At 43.0% G+C, this 17,655-nt stretch overlaps 1 protein-coding gene across 1 annotated transcript; it reads right to left on the bottom strand.

Moving 5' to 3' along the window:
- Positions 1-1,125: 1,125 nt before the first annotated feature.
- Positions 1,126-17,170, bottom strand: LOC309537963 (uncharacterized protein). Its single transcript, XM_082233130.1, has 6 exons — positions 16,408-17,170; positions 11,433-11,519; positions 9,609-9,695; positions 5,447-5,593; positions 2,246-2,377; positions 1,126-1,678 (listed from the first exon to the last, which is right to left on the bottom strand). Exons 1-6 carry the CDS (start codon positions 16,454-16,456, stop codon positions 1,521-1,523), a joined length of 660 nt encoding a protein of 219 aa, XP_082089256.1. The 5' UTR covers positions 16,457-17,170; the 3' UTR covers positions 1,126-1,520.
- Between the last annotated feature and the right edge of the window lie 485 nt (positions 17,171-17,655).

Raw genomic sequence — 17,655 nt, 5'->3', positions numbered from 1 at the left:
AATCTATAAAAAGTAACTGCTGAGTATCAAATTAACTATCCAATTGCTCCAAATTTCGGGTTTCTCAGATGCTGTGAAGGTAGTCAGACCAAACAAAGTTACTAAAATATGTTGTACATGCAAGTATTACCATTCGACCACCTCTGATAGATGATATTTGATGTACGTATTGTATGTATAGAAGTCTCCCTCATCTATCAGTTGGTCCAAGGTCAATACACCTGTTATCATAGTTTTTCCATATTACACCCCCCCCCAATTATTAAAGTAGGATTTAGTATGTGAAAATGAATCTATTTTTATTAGCTAATAAATTCCATATCTTTCTAATTGACATAATTGTTTCAAGAGTTGTAGGAACTTCAGATATTTTGATCCTAATACTATTCACCCAACCAAAACTGTTATACAGTGGTACCTCGGGTTGCAAACACTTCAGGTTACATACGCTTCAGGTTACAGACTCCGCTACCCCAGAAATAGACCTCCGGTTAAGAACTTTGCATCAGGATGAGAACAGAAATTGTGCTGTGGCGGTGTGGTGGCAGCAGGGGGCCTCATTAGCTAAAGCAGTGCTTCACAACAGTTTTAGGTTAAGAACAGACCTCCAAAATGAATTAAGTAGTTAACCCGAGGTACCACTGAATATGTATATTCTAAGATTGCCCAACTGAGAAGATTACAGCCATCAGCAGGTCTCCAATATTTGATACTTGTCAATAAATAAGCACAAATGTATAATTCCAGTCTTGGAATTCCAGATCCACCTGCCTTAACTTGTAATTGCATGCCTAATTTTCTTGGCTTCTTGTAGGAGTAGGGTTAAGTACTCTGGCACCAGGATAGTGAATTAGATATGTCCTTGGAGAGATCCAGGAGGGATCGTCTTCTGTTCCTGACTCCTGAATTCCGTGGTGCCTCTCCAGAATTCTGCCAAACAACAGCAATCTGCCATGACTGCCTAGTGCTGTGTGGCAAATCTCTGGAAAAGCCTCTACAATAGTTCACAGTTGACTGTATTTAAAACTTTCTTCGATGTTTCCCTTTTAGTAGGTTGGGTGGGAAGTTTCTGTATTGTATGTCTTTGATTTACGTTATTGTAAGCCAATCAGATTTCTTTGAAATATGGACTGGAATATATATTTCCTAAATCAATGATAACTCATAATTACCCATTGTTTTTCATTCTAAAAACAGTGCCCTTCACCACCACTGATACCAAATATTCTTAATTTGATAAATGCAGAGACACAACACAGTTTTGATTTGCTTCACCAATTTATTTTGATTATGAACAAAGGAATTTTTTACACATATCCCATGTTTTCATGAGCCAAAGCCCCACATTTCTTTTTTAGTTTTCTATTCCCTGCATCCCATTCAGCAAATAGAAGCCTCAGGAGTCCTGTGAATACCAGTTGCTCTGGACTCCCATGTTCAGACAAGCAACCACTACTTCCACTGTTGCAGAAAATAGTGGAACCCAAGAGGAAGAAGACATTGCTCTCTCCTAACTACACTTAAAAGCTGAGTTGCTTTGGTGAAACCACAGTTTCACCGCATCGTGCTAGTGTTATCATGCCTGAAAAGTACTTGTTAAGTGCTGATGTCTTGGCCAATTCACAAAAAGTTGGTGTTGCACAGCCTTTTACAACCTTATCAGGAACTTCACTGTTGTCTAGTAAAGAAAAAGAGACAAGGTCAGATGAGCATCTTGGTAGCAACCGATGTGTGTGTGTGTGTGTGCAAAAGAAAAAAAATAGGAGCACCTTAATTTTTAATAACTCTGTTGAGCAAGTATAGAAAGAATCTGAAATCACCACATGAAATGAATATGAGAGAGGTGTTTAAAAGTTAGAATGAAAAATGTCTATTTTTTTCATCTTCTGGGGCAAGGGTTCAACTTCATTGATACTGCTTTCCAGATCAGGTCTCCATGGCTAATTTTACTTCTTTTAAAGACTGGTGAAAACACTCTTTTAATAAACTTTTACATGTAATTTAACAAACAGACTATTTCTCTCACCTTCTCAAACCTCCACCCCGGATATGTACATACTCATCTATATATATACAAAGCAAATGGGATTTGAGGTGAGTTATGTTTTCAGGAAAAAAGAAACTTTTCCTCAAATGCACAAATAACCTATTTTCTGGAAGGAAGCCACAAACAGAATGAAATAGTAAAACACACACACACACCATTCCCCCCCACACACACTCATTGCAAGGCAGTTCTACTTACCATGAACAAGAACAAACTCAATGCACTGAGTCTCCTCATTGTAACACTCAATGAGATTTGAACCCTCAGAGACTTCTGATTCAGCTACACCAAGGTTTGGGCACACCAGCCCATTAAAGCGCCTCAGTGGCACTGCCAGAAGTAAATAATAAAGTCAAGACATGATTCCAGCCCATTTATCTTTATTCTAATTCCTAGGCTTCAGTTCTCTAAACTTGTGAGAGGGTTGCAACATCTCTACTTCATTCTGTTTCTGCAATTAATGATGTTGATGTTGCAGATAGTTAGATCTGAGATGAGCAGACAAGCAGTGGTATTTTTAAGGGAGTGAGTTGGGGAGTTTATTGTTGTGAATGTGACTTATTGGCCACTGTTATTTTTGGTGCTTGGTTTATTATGTATAGTGTTCTATCACTAATTACATATACTTACGTAGTGCTTATTACTATGAAATAGGTATATAATCTTGTTTAAGTATAATATGTTGTATACTTTGTTATTATGATGGAAACACTCCTCTGATTAAGGTTACTATGTAAAGTTTTTAAACAATAAATAAATAAATAAACAAACAAACAAATAAATAAATAAATAAATAAAGCCTTGGTGTGTATTTGTTTATTTATTAATGATTATTATATATCACTTAATACTAAAAAGAGGCTCCTGTTGTTGTTTAGTCGTGTCCGACTCTTTGTGACCCCATGGACTATTGCAAGCCAGGCTTGGAAACTACAATAAAATTTAATTTTATACCTAAATGCATTACAATGCAATAAAATATAAAATCTCAAAAACAAAAACATCAGCATATATTGAAGTGTCTTTATAGTGAAGGAACCCTTCTGTCTTCAGTGCTCCAATAATATTCTTAATAAATAATAATAATAATAATAATAATAATAATAATAATAATAATAATAATTTTATTATTTCATTATCTATACCCTGCCCATCTGGCTCAGTTCCCCCAGCCACTCTGGGCAGTTTACAGCATTTATAAAGCATCTCCTATCTTACAAAATGCTACACATCACACTAAGATTCTGCCTCTAATATCCACAAACTATAAAATTATTACATCTGCAGTTCAAACCCATCAAGGCAAGTCCCAGGGTGAGCTGGGCTTTCAGAAAGCAAGGGGGCATGTTTTGTACACTTGTTGAGTGATGAAAACTAAGTTTCAATCTAAAATTTTATTTTTTTCTCATGGGCAAGTAGGGTTTCAGCCTGCATACCAGTTGGAGCTGGTAGACAGTTGCTCTGGACACAAAATTGACCTGCATCTCCATGGACAGCTGTGAGTCCAAAATGTCTCCCAGGCTGCGCACCTTGTTCTTCAGAGGCACAGTTACCCCATTCAGGACCAGGGAATTCTCCACACCCACCCGCCCCCTGTCCCCCAAGAACAGTACTTCTGTCTTGTAAGGATTCATCCTCAACCTGTTAGCCGCCATCCATCCTCCAACCGCCTCCAGACACCCATACAGGACCTTCACCACCTGCACTGGTTCCAATTTAAAAGAGAGGTAGAGCTGGGTATCATCCGCATATTGATGAACACCCAACCCGAACCCCCTGATGATCTCTCCCAGTGGCTTCATGTAGATGTTACAAAGCATGGGGGAGGGGACGGAACCCTGAGGCACCTCACAAGTGAGAAACTAAGAAGAGAAAAGAAACAGTTCACTAACTGAGACATGAAATATAGCAATGGGAGTAACTTAGGGCTACCATATGCCCATATTTTCCTATATGTATGCCAAGTAGGGTGGTTTTTGTTTTAAAAAATGCTTTTAAAATCCCCTCCAAAACCCAAAAACTTATTTTTGTTCCCAGATAATTTTGTTCTCAAATAGAGCTCAACAACTTTGCCCCAGCAGTGTGACTTTTGTTGTTCTCCAGTTAGATGGCATCCAGCAGCAATAGATAGTTTCACTAACTACCTCTGCAGTTCTGCCCCACCAAGATGAGTCCCAGAGTGAGCAAGAGGGGGCATGTGTTCTTATCTCTCTACCTGTTTCCCCATTTTTTCTGGGGTGTTCTCTTCCACACACCCAGTGGCCATTTGAAACTCTTGGGGAGAAAGTGCTTCTCCATGAGATACAGATGGTGATGCTGATTCCAATAATTTTTCATACAAACTAGGTTAGGGCATGTACTGAACACCTCCAAGGAATTATTGAGGCCCCACTGGGAGCTCAATATTTACTTATTTATTTATTAGGAATTAAATTTGTATACTGCCCTTCATCCAAAAATCACAGGGCAGTTCACTACATATTTTTTTGACATACCGTATATCAAAATGCTGTCCCTCATTACTGGCAAGGGAAAATTGCACTGGCACCCAATCAAGTGATACAAGTTTTTTACCTCATGTCATCTAATTTTCTTAATCCTTTTTACACTTGTTGAGTGATCAAAACTAAGTTTAAATCTAAAATTTTAATTTTTTATCTCATCCCGTTTTTGAGTTATGAGGGTTTGAAATTTCAAAAAGAGAGAGAGAAATTTGACCTGTACACAAAGGCCTTAAAAGCTCAGCCCAGCATTGAGATACGTCAAAACTAAAAGCACCAATCCCTTCAGATCCTGAGCTTCATGATATGTCACATGATGGAATTACTCTAATTCAAAAATCTAAGTTACCAAATTTTCCATTTTAAAAAAAGGATTAAAAAAAATAATATGATTTAAAAATTCCAAAAATATGTTGATTATTTCATATTTCAAAGAGCCACCTGCAAATTTCACATTTTTCAAAATATATTTTGTACATAAATGTCTGCCTGATTGGATTCTATTTTGGATAAATGGGTCTTCTTGGAGTACAATATAACAGAATAAACAAGATCTCAACTATAATATTAGTAGCTTCTGGCATTTCTTTAGAAAGTTATTCAATTAAAAGGTGTCTGAAAAGCTAGTTAGGCTTTTCTTTTTAAAATGTGTTAAATGAGGTAAAAAAGTTGGATCACTTGATATTGAATGACCCAGGAATGAATCTTGGATTGGAATAGTATTGCTTATCTTAGAGTAACAAGAAAAGAAATTTGAAAGCTCAATGCTATTTATCTTTGACAATAGATAGATAGATAGATAGATAGATAGATAGATAGATGATAGATAGATAGATGATAGATAGATGATAGATAGATAGATAGATAGATAGATAGATAGATAGATAGATAGACTTACTGCCAAGTGCTTTCATGTTGCACAAAAATATTTTACAGCAATGGTGGATACGCCGGAAGTATTTTCTTTCTACTGAAGAGAAGGAGACATTTGCTGAGATGCAATCTTTAGAACAACCCTTATTCGTGTCGGTCTCATCAGAGCCATCTGTTAGAGAGAATTGAAGGAATAGCAAGTTATGCAAAAATTCAAATTGATGAATGTACAAATATAAACACATTGGGCAAATGGGTGATTTAAGAGAAAATACCTGGCAACAACTGAATTCAGCAAACTAATCCATAAAGTAGTTTCTTTGAAGTATAATTTCTTCTGCAATACCATGTGAATATTCTAGGATAGTTGCACATAAATGGGGCTAGATGGACTTCCTTTTCTGCCCATACAAAAGAGCCTAGAATAGTTTGATGCACCACCCATCTCTACCTGATATGGAACTAGCTGATCCAGGGGCCAGACTCATGAAGCTTCCTTATATTATGTAATATATTTCTGAGAGACGGGAGAAGATGGTTTTTCAGAGAGTGGGGTGGTGGCGTTGGGGACAATATTTATAAGATGTGGCCTGGATCAGGTAAATTCATTTTGATTGGTCTGAGAATCTCCATTCACCCCTTCCTCCTTTTCAGGAGTGTTGTTTGCATCCAAGTGTGACAGTGGATAGGCTGCACCCCTGGTCATTGCCTACTCTGGCCCAGGCAGCGTCCCAAATCTTGCAGACATGCCTGTGCAAGAAATAACTCAAAAGTACATGACAGTGTAAAGCCACTACCCACTAGTGGCCATTTCAGGATTCTAGGTGGGCAGTAGGGGGTTCTACAGCACAAACTGAATCCTCCTTCCATTGAGCACTGGTGGGTGGTAAGGAAATTTTACCATCAAGAAAGATGGGTGGTAGTGGGCGGTAGGTATGACTACCCTGGGGTAAAGTGAAGTGACTTCCGGTTTCCCACAGAATGGAACATGGCATGAGCTCAGAAGGGCTCGATCGCTAATGGGCTTTGAGGGGGAAGACGCGAAGGCTACGCATCCCCCCAACCCCAAAGAGGGAGTCTTGGGGTCAGCATAGAAGTGTTGTTGTCAAAGAGGAGTTTCCCGGTCTCTTCGTCTCTTTGTAAGGAGAGGGGAAAGGGGGATGGTGCTGATGCAAGAGAGTAGCAGCCCATGATGCCGGTTCCAAGAAGCAGGAAATCTCCATATCCCCATAGTTTAACAGAGCAGAAAAGGGAAATCTTACAAATGAAATTTAAAATTGAATAAATAAATCTGCCATGAAGAAAGGGGTAAAAAGAAAGTCCCCTCTTATTTGGTAAAACATACTCTGCCTTGAGTATTATATGCACCCAATGATAATAAAGCTGATTTCTATAAACACCTGGAAGAAACAGTGTTAGACTACATTGAGGAGAAAATAATTCTCCTAGGAGATCTGAATGGAGTTGTTTCGAACATGATAGAACTCAGAGAAGTGTAGATAATAAAACAGGATGCTTATCTCAAACTTTTTTCCAGTTAATAGAAATTTAGTAGACGCTTGGAGGTTTAAACATCCAAGGGCAAAGGAATTCCCATATTATTCTGAGCCGAACCAGTCTGCCAGCAGGCAAGATGGAATTTGGATCTAAAAAGAATTAACATTTGAAAGAAAATTTGAAATTGATCCAAAGTCCTTATCATATCACAATTCAGTGTCCTTATTCCTGAAGGGGAAAGAAAGAGGGCAGAAAAGATAGAGGATGAATGAAGCATTACTTATTGATGAAGGAATAATTTGGAAAGCTAAGAAAGCTTCCGAAGAATTCTTCAGATTTGATGTGGGAAAGACTATGGACAAAAACAATTAAATTCACTGCATGTATGGCATTAAAAGAAAATTTAATGAAGATGATGTATTGCTGGTATTTGACGCTGACTAAACTTGCTAAAATTTAGAAGATAAGGTATGCTGGAAATATAAGGAGAAGGAAGAGAATTTCTTTCATATGTGGTGGACGTGTCCTAAGATTATGTGGTGGACGTGTTCTAAGCCTACTGGGATATGATATATAATGAACTGAAAAAGATTTTCAAAAATACCTTTAGTAAAAAGGTATATGAAGGAACATTGTAAACATTTGAAAACACTTGCAGGGTTGATTTAAAATTTTGATAGGTTATGATTTGATACCTGTTTATAAAAATTAGATGTAAGTTTTTTAATTATGGAGATAAGATAAATAGGGTGATTTAGAAATGCTAAGATAAAAGTGATACCACATGGAAGTCAGGGAGGGGGACAGGAGGAAGTCAAAGCTCAGTTAGAGCAAAGATATATCTGATAAAGAAATTTTATCTGGTTGTTATAAAGGGGGGAAAGAAAATAATACTACTAATAATAAATATTATATTATAAAAAATAGAAGAATTCTTCAAATTTAATATAAACAAAAGAACTAATATTAAGACTGTTATAGGATATTGAATAAATGGCTGTTGTAGGAGGTGCAGTCAACTAAGTAAAACTGAGGACTGATGTAAGAAGGGGAGGGAAGTCAAACCGAAATGGATTACAAATGAATCAAATCAATCAATCAATCAATCAATCAATCAATATGTATTTTTGTTCTTTCCCCCCAGTATGTTTTAAAAATATATGTTTAATTACAGGAAAACCAAGTTGTTACAATGTGATTTGATGAATGTATGTCTAAAGCAACCAATAAAAATGAATTACAAAAGAGAGAGAGAGAGAGAGTAAAGTGAAGTGACCAATGGACCCAAGTCACAGCAATCTGCTTTGCTTTCAGTGGAAAACATTGCAGGACACAAGGGAAGAAGACAACAAATGAAGGAGGAGGAGGAGATTGGGTGGTCTGTGTGGGCAGAACACAGTAGGAGGACAAGGAAAATGCTTGTCTGTTGCTTGGTTAACCCTGCGAATGAAAGAGGCAAGTGTGGAGGGGAACTGTCCATACCATCTCAGTAAACAAGGACCAAGTAAGATCAACAAACTGATGAAGCAAAATTGCAAGCCCAAGGGGACTTTTTACAGGACAGATTATACACTACTAAGTAGCTGGCTGCAAGATGTGGCTAATGGGTATCCTTACTGGCATGCTGGACTTGTTCCAGGTGTTATAGGTTTGGTAGTCACCTTCTATGCAACCTTCTATTTCACCACTTTGTGCAGCAGAAGAATCATTGGGCTGGATTCTTAATGGGAATGGGAGGTGAAGCCCCATCCTGTCAGATGGGATCCCTCTCAGGGATCTTGGAAGAATGCATTCCTTGTCCATACATCCAGCTCAGGGATTCAGGGCACAGAGCACCCCTTGCCAGGGATGCTCTTCATGCTGTTGATGGATGCTAATATTGGTCATCCCCAATAGTCTACCATTCAGTAGGCGGAATGGTTACATGCCCAGTGTCTGTGTCAAAGCTGTTTATCCCTGTAATCAATAATGTTGTGGACTAATCTGAACCCAACACATGTCTCCTTGTGTGCACACTTTATTGCAACATCAATGTGCCTGCACCAAAAAAAGATTAGACTCGGATTTGGTTGCTTTCTAAGCAGTTGGGAATTATCATTCACCGAGTTAAGGGGGAGTTATGAGACAAATGTCAGAGAAAGATGAGGCCTGAATATTTGTGCACAGTTTGTTCACAGTAAGCAGCTGGTAAAAGTCAGGAGAAGGTTACCAGTGGCTCTGTGGATCTATAAGGCTTCCCTGGGTCAAAATATGAGAGAGTGAGAGAGGTTCTACACTCTATTGGTTAATGATATGGAAATGGGCCATCTCAGTGGCTCCTTCCAGACTCTGGAATTCCCTTGCTGAGAGAGAGAGAGAGAGAGAGAGAGAGAGAGAGAGAGTCCAGACTAGACTCTCAAGAATCTAGTCTAGATCCCACCTTGTTGTCATTTTACAAGTGGGTCTCAACATGTTTTTGGAGAATGACTGCTTTTACTGAAAGGATTGGGGTTGTGTTGTTTTTATTGTAATTATTGGTACATTTTAAACAGATTTTTAATATAGTTTTAATTCTAATATTTAATTGTTGAAAAAGTTGAGTTCCTCAAGGTTGGTGAGATCAGCATTCTGTTGTCACACTAGATACACCAGAGACCAAAGGATGCACCCACAAACATAGATTTAATATGACAGATAGGCTTCATACTCACTTAAATAGGTTTCAGTACGCTCATAGAAACAACTTCCTACTTCGATAATACAGCTTTTCACTGCGCTTATTACACATTGCAGTTTCACTGCAGAGAGGAGAGGAGAGGAAACATTAGTTGTCCAGTCTTTGAGAAACAGAATATTCCAAGCCAAACACGAGCAATGTTAATGGTCTCAGGATCCACATGTAGTGGTGGGTTAGAGGCTGCATGCACACCAACACACATCTCAAGACACAGAAAAGGAAAGACACAAAGCCTTCTTCCCATTTGATAGTATGCATGCTAAATCAGGGACATACTCTTCCCCCCATACCCACTACATGTTGTTGGCCAGTGAATCGCAGAACGGGACTTCAGCAGTCTCATTACATACTTTCACATTCAGCACACTGGTAATGGTGCTTCCCCTTAACCAAACAAATCAATTTGGGGTCAATGAAGAGAGCATGGGGAGAATTGTACACGAGAGTGTCTTCCCTATCAACCACCCACCTCATGGAAATAATGTCCATCAAACCCTGCCAAGGACCTTAGCCATCTGAGGGAAGCACGATTGCCACAGCAGAGCTGAATCAACAAATATGGAAAGTTGGCAACCTGCAGATATATGAGGCCCACGAACCACAGTTAGGTGACCTCTCCTGAAAGCAATGGGAAGATGGCTGAGTCTTCATGAGATCAGCATGGGAATCCCTACAATTGTTGAATCTAAAACCAAACTCCCATTCACTTCCAATTTTCCATTTAATATTCCCAATCATGGGCTCAGGAAGCAAAATTATGAACAAACCTGGGGTGTGTCTTTGTGAAGAGGCATTGCACACAGTGCACAGATGCAGTTGGTGTTTGCCACAAGTACTGAAGGAACTCTATACCCAACCCAACAGGTGGGGTTGAACTCATTGCCCCTCTGATGTGGCTTGGGTTTGCCTAGGCATTAAGTGAGCTTAGTGTGTAAAGCATGAGACTCTTTATCTCAGGGTTGTTGATTTGAGCCCCATGTTGGTCAAAGGATTCTTGCATTGCAAAGGGTTGAACTAGATGGCCCTCCCAGTCCCTTCCAACTCTACAGCTCTAGGATTCTATAGGACGTATGTGAGATATAAAATGGAGCCATAAATCAACCACCTTTTCCCCTCACTCCAGGCCTACTTAGTAGCTGCCCATCTGCATAAAGCTTCATCAGAGGTCTTCAATCCCCCCCCATGAACTCTGAGTATGCTCCATAAATCCATAATTTGATATATTAATTCTGGCATAAATTTAAATACCTCAGTAACCAATTGGCACCTTCCTGTGCTTTGGTTTGCCTGCATCAATCTAACCTACAATGTCCTTTCCTTTCTTGGGAATTTCCCTGTTTAAGTGAGTGAACACATCACAATATTCCCCTTTCCAAATCCTTTCCTTAGTAGTTGGGAGAAGATGGAAACCTGGTGGGGGCTGATGGCTCTGAAAATTGGGTGGTGTCCACTTAACCACATCCAAGGGATCAGGGTGGGGCAGCACTGATGATATAGACCCGCCTTCTCCCCTTCCTTTGGCCTCTGAGCTGGTGGGTGCTACTGGATGAAGGGGGGGCATCAGAGTTATCCCTGCAGATCAGGGTGATTGGTCACATCCACAGATCCTGGGCCCCTTTCCTGATTACAAGCATCCAACAAGATGGCAGATCCCCCTGTATAAAGGGGGAGTCCAGTGGAAGCCACAGCCACCACTGGAGGGGAGAAAGGCCACTGAGCTGGACTCCAACCCTGACAAATCCATGGCAATTGGGGATGCCACCCTGGCCAACTCCACTGCTGAGTATATAATGCTCACCTTTTGCCATGACCATGTCTTGAGTGCCTTCCACCTCTGGCACTTCCTGCGAAGCAAAACCGGTATTTACTTCCAAGGCATCTAATCCTGTTGAAATTAAATTAACAGCACCTTGGTTAGGATTTTGTGTTTCTTGCTTCTGCCAGCTGACAAGCACATGGAAGCTGCAGCTGCAGTAGGGCTGCCTTCTGCCTTCTCAGGGCCTCGAGGAACATTTCCTTTGCCCTTAGGGCCCCCCTGGAGCCATGCTAAATGCACCCCACTCCCCATAATAATCCTGAAAAGGCTCTGCAAATGTAAAAATTGCCCCTTGCCCCATTCCATAAGGAAATATAAGCACACTTTCTAAATGGACCCTCAGGACCCAACCACTACAAGACTCAATATCAGCTTTGTGGTTGAATGGGGAATTCTGAATCTGATCTCTCTCAGCTCCTGGGCTCAGTACGCTAACCACTACACTACACTACCTACCAGGAAAATATCAAAACTGTTGCCTATCCACAGAAAAATGGCTGGGGAGTTATTATGAAAACCCCTTCACCCCTCTCTATACCACTTCTCCAGCCCAGGGCCCACAACAGCAGGGGCCATATTCCATCCCTGGTCACTGCTAACTGGCTACTTCCACCTAGCGAGATTTTCCCAAAAAAGCTAATTCCCTACCAGTGATGGCCCTTGCACTGGTTCCCTGCTCTTGCAACCAGTGCTTTCAACTTGTGGTTAAAGGGAGGCACCAAGTTCTGGCTGACATTGGGGGTGCTCATTGTATGCACTTGAGACCACAAGTACAACATATTCAAGGAGGTTGCAAGGAGGCACAATGGGGCCCCTCAAGTTTGGGGAATTTTCAGTCCCATCATCACATACTGGGGGAGGCAGAGATGTTCCCAGCCCCATAGGGTTGGCATCTACGGTTAGAGGTCTCTCAGTGCCTCAAAGTACCATTGATCTGTTGCCTCCAGCAAGAGCCAGTTATCTGCAGCAAGCAGCCTAGTGCAGGGCTAAAGTTACTCCTCTCCTCTCCACTGGCCTCCTCATGAGTAAATGGAACAGTAAGGAGGACTATGGCTGTTGGATGGGGTCCAGCAGGCTTCCTCGGCGCCCTACTGCTCTCCCCCGGAATAACTCTCCGTCAGCTTCTTGTAACAGAGTAATCTGTTGCAATGTGTGTGTAATAACTTCAGACTGCACGCAAGCTTTCCTGCTTATCTCCAACAGTCTTTAATCATGTAGAAAAACAACATAGATCAGACCCGGCGAGAGAGCGCACATCTTGCTGCCTCGCCACCAAAAGCGGAAGAAGAAAGAACACAGAGAAACACTCCCCTCTGTGAATATAGGCACGCCTCAGAATGTGAGACGTCACTCAGAACTGTTTAACCCTGTAAGTTCTGATTCTCTTCACACCCCCTCTCATCTCGCATCCTGAGGGAAACTGTGAACACGCATCTTCAGACCTCTGAGAATTCAACACCCTTCCAATTGCCCCTCGCCCCTTCCTGGTGTCTTTTCCAGGCAACTGTTGAACCTCCTCAAAACTCTCAAGTTTGCACTGTGCGAAACCAACCCACGCACTGGTGACCTGAAACCTCTCAGGTGGAACTCCCTTCGTGGTGCGAGTGGATCGTCTGAGCACAATCCCAGGTGCTCCTTCTGACCCACTGGGGCCAGCAAGTGTGTCCTCTACATCAGAAAACTCCCCCTCTGACTTACTGCATCTTTGGGCCTTCTGCACTTTGCTAACAGGAGATGAAGGCTCACTCTTGGGCTCTCTTTTAACAACCTGTGGAGATGCCCAATCCTGTTCTTGACCCTGGTCATCGACCTGGTCCTCATCAACAGGTTCAGCTTCTACCTCTCCCTCTTCCTCAGAATCAGACAGACATTCTGAGAGAATGTCAGGACTCGCTTGGAGCCTTGACCAACCATCCTGCTCACAGAACTCAGCATGTTTGTTGACTAGAAGCTTGGACTGATCACCTTCTGGATATGCAAACCTCCACCCCTTTGTCGCAGGTTCATATCCACAGAAGATCATTTTCTGGAACCTCGGGCTACCTTGCTTCTGTTGAACCTTTGGCACAGGCACCCAGGCCTGTGACCCAAACACACGGAAGAAATGCAGCTGCGGCTTCACTCTGTGGAGCACAAAAAACGGGGTGTCACCTACCACTGAAATTGTAGGACCTGTTCATCGTGAAATTCACCGTCTTCATCGCCTCCCCCCAAAAACTTTGAGGCAAACCAGAGTCACACAGTAGAACTTCTGTTGCTTGAACCAGAGCTTTACTCCTAAGCTCCGCCACACCCCTCTCCTGAGGAGAAGTAGCACCCGTCACCTTGTGACATATCCCTCTCTGGCTAAAAAACTTCTGCAGAGCAGACCCAGTGACCTCTGCGCCTCGGTCACTCTGGAACCCCTGCACCTTGGTGGAGAACCGTAGTTCCACCTCCACAACCCAGTCTTTGATCAGTTGCGCTGCCTCTTCTTTTGTTCTCAGCGAATAACACCAGCCAACCTGGCTGAAATCGTCTGTCAGTGTCAGCACATACCTGGCCCCGTCCAGACTCGGCTTTGGCATGGGCCCAAAAAGGTCTGTGTGCACGAGCTCAAAAGGTTTTGTGGTTACCCTCTCCACCCTGGGATAACTGCACCCTTTTACCTTTGCCTTTCTGCATGCCCTACAATCTAGGGATCGGCCACATTCTTTTATTTTGCAACCTTTAGTGCACTCCAGCAATATCTGGATATATTCCCAAGAACCATGTGACGTTCTTTTGTGCCACACACAAGCACATGAAACATGAGTGGGAACGGTTGCACACTTCACCTGTGCTCCCTCAGCGTCCCCCTTACCCTCCAGTGGTGTCTCCAGAACAAAGAGGTTGTTCTGCCCTTTTGCAACACTGACCAGTTGCCTCCCACCCCTGGAAATGGAGCAGACATCATTCTCAAAGAAAACCTTGTACCCCTCCTGTAAGAGACAAGATACAGATAAAAGACAATGTTTCATCCCAGGCACAACGTAAACTTCCAGCTCCGCCTGCAAGAAAGAAACAAAAACATTTGCCACGTTATACAAAGGCCTCTTTGACCCATTAGCAAATACAACTGTTTTCCCAGCTGAAACAGCTCTGCAGTTCCACATCTCGACACCAGGTGGCGCTGTTATCAGGTGATTGCTGGCTCCAGAGTCAATCACCCAGCGCATCACTCTGTCCTCACTGGAGTTGTCCTTAATCGTTGCCATGACAACAAACTTGTCGCTGCCCCCGTCCGTGGGGCCTCTGCAGATGTCCTCTCTGGTTGTCACGGCAACAGACTTCCCCCGGCAGGAAGACTTGCCCACGACCTTCTCACACTCTGTGTCACGTCCTCCCTGCGCCTTCCCACGCTTGCCTCCTCTCCTGGACTGACTGCCATGGAAACCTGGCTGACTGCCATGGGAAGTGACCTTGGAGACATCCTGCCCAGCCTCTCTGGCTCTCTGCGGGCAGGAACGACGCAGATGGTCAGCAGAATTGCAGATAAAACAGCGACGAGTGGAAAAACACTGAAGTGAGCTTCCAGCTGGCCTGGCCCCCGGGCTCTCTTTGCCAGCCCTGCCCCCTCTGAAACGGCGTTCCTCCTCGTCACACACAGTGGAAAACTTTCCAAACTTGCCTTTGGGCTTTTCTGCCCCCCCCCGACTCTGTCAGCAGCTCTCCTTGAGGCTGCGACTTCAGACATTCAGGGCTTTTCACTGGGCTCTCGGCTTCCTTCTGGCCCTGGCTTCCTGCTGAGCTTTCACACAAACTCCTCAGCACCTCCCAGGCAGCATGAGCCGACTCAATGCCCTCCAAATGGGGCAACAGCGTAGGTCCCACGCTTGATTTCAACATGCAGAACTCCTCTTTCTCTCTCTGCTTTCTATCCACCAGAAAAGCAGACTCCAGCACTGCATCTCCAGCAGCAACTGGCATGGGTGGGGCCGGCTCTTTCTGGGCTATACTCCAGAGCCCTGTTGCCAAAAACCACCCCCTCACTTTTCTAACCCAGATATGCCAGGACTGGGTTGTGAGCTTTTCAAACGGGACTGCATACAATTCATGGCTGTCTGCCATCTTCTCCCCCGGGGCCCAGCGTACTCACACAACAGCAGCAGCTTCTCCGGCACCCAGCTCAGCAGACCAGCGAGCTCCTCTGCCTCAAACGGTAGGCACAGCTCCAAACTGGCTCCAGCTTCCCCTCAGCTGGCTTCTACACACACCGGCACGACTTGGCAACAGTTTCAAAGCTTTGCTGACCTTCCATAACCTATGGCTGTTGGATGGGGTCCAGCAGGCTTCCTCGTGCCCCACTGCTCTCCCCTGGGATAGCTCTCCGTCAGCTTCTTGTAGCAGAGTAATTGCAGCGGTAGAAATCTGTTGCAATGTGTGTGTAATAACTTCAGACTGCACGCAAGCTTTCTTGCTTATCTCCAACAGTCTTTAATCGTGTAGAAAAACAACATAGATCAAACCCGGCGAGAGAGCGCACATCTTGCTGCCTCGCCACCAAAAGCAGAAGAAGAAAGAACACAGAGAAACACTCCCCTCTGTGAACATAGCCACGCCTCAGAATGTGAGACGTCACTCAGAACTGTTTAACCCTGTAAGTTCTGATTCTCTTCACAAGGACCAGTCCCCTTGCCTCTCTAGACAGTTGGCTCTGCTGCTTTTATCTTCTCCTGCCAGCCTCCCTGCTCTGCTCTCCCTCATCCAGTCCTCTGATTAGCTAGACCTCCTCTCTTTCCTGCAGAGCTCTTTATGGCTGCAAGGGCGTAGGTAGCATCAACTGTGTTGGACTGGTCATGTTGTTTGGATGCTTGATTATTATCTTCCACAACAACTACTTTGCCTCTCGTGCTTCAAAAGGTGGCATATGGACACTACTAGCCCCTTGACTGAATGTTCTTGGAGAAAGAATTCAAGATCTCAGGCTCCTACTCACCTGGGCAAAGGATGACCAAGAGGAGACAAGTACTCAAGAAAGTCGTCATAGTGCTGAAGAGATCAAAGTGCTCAGAACAAACAAGCAGGTGAAGGATGGAGGATGAGCCTAGTTTGGAGGGTTTTATAGGCCAAGAAGGGAGCCTGAGGGTTCCAGGTGCAAAGAACTAGTCCAGTAAGGGGGTGGGAAATGATGAAATTAGAGATTGCATGCTTTCCCAGACATGGTGCAATTTTATACTGGAACACAAAGCACAATGTGGAAATTTGATTAACTCTTTTTTAGAAACGGTATGAAATTCTGCCACCTGCAGTTTGCACTCCATCCCATTCTCAGGCTTAAGAAACAGGTATTTTACTTAATTGAATCCTTTTTGAGAACCCCATGTAATTTCACCAAATAACCCCCTAGTATATCCTATCTCAATTTCATCACAATGCTTCTGGGGAAATGATGTCCATGATCAGATAGAGTGATCAGCAATTGGTAAATCACATCTATATTTTATTCACAGGAATCTGGTGATGCTGGAACATGACTGTATTCCTAGAACCAGCCAACGGGGTATGTTCAGTTTTGTAGTATTTCACCATTTTTCAAAATATATCCTCTAGAAATATTTGGAAGTGTGGTCCCTTGAAGCTGAATCAAATATTCTGTCCATAGTCCTCACAAAAATGCCACCCCCAGAATCCTCTAGGAATGAATAATGGGTACTATACGAGAATGAATTCCATTACAGTGGATGCTCGGATCGTGAACGTGATCCATGCGGGAGGCCCGTTCCCAATCCGCAGCATTCGCAACCTGCAGCGTCGGGAATAGGCTTTTCTGAGCATGCACAAAGAGTGATTTAGTGCTTCTGTGCATGCGTGAGCACCAAAACCCAGAAGTAACCTGTTCCGGTACTTCCGGGTTCGGCGTGGTGCGCAACCTGAAAACGTGCAACACAAAGTGTCTGTAACCCGAGGTATGACTGTATATAGTTGTCTGCACCAACATTGTCATATCAAACTGTGATTTAAAAATAATACAACACAGGTTGTTTTAGCTAAAGCTGAGCCTGCTGAGCTAGAAATGGATATTGATCAGGGAGAGGTAGTATGCTGACTTCCAGAGGTGGCTGGACTACAACGCTCATCACCTCAAAAGCCAGACATTCCAACTAGGGTTGATGGGAATTGTCTGGAGCACACTATGTTGGCTACCCCTGTCTCCATAATCCATCTCATTCAAGAAAGCTTGAAA

Source organism: Podarcis vaucheri, assembly GCF_965113315.1.
Source record: "Podarcis vaucheri genome assembly, chromosome: 7".
Taxonomy (NCBI): domain Eukaryota; kingdom Metazoa; phylum Chordata; class Lepidosauria; order Squamata; family Lacertidae; genus Podarcis; species Podarcis vaucheri.
Note: the sequence above shows the minus strand (reverse complement) of the source record. Positions and strands in the feature narration are given on the sequence as shown.

What these genes read in the sequence shown, in the direction of transcription:
- LOC309537963 (XM_082233130.1), bottom strand. Translation starts at nt 16,456, where the DNA reads ATGACGACTTTCTTGAGTACTTGTCTCCTCTTGGTCATCCTTTGCCCA. An exon ending in AGACATGGTCATGGCAAAAG is followed by an intron (nt 9,696 to 11,432) that starts GTGAGCATTATA and finishes TCCTCTCTGCAG; the next exon opens with TGAAACTGCAATGTGTAATA. An exon ending in CAACATGAAAGCACTTGGCA is followed by an intron (nt 2,378 to 5,446) that starts GTAAGTCTATCT and finishes TACTTCTGGCAG; the next exon opens with TGCCACTGAGGCGCTTTAAT.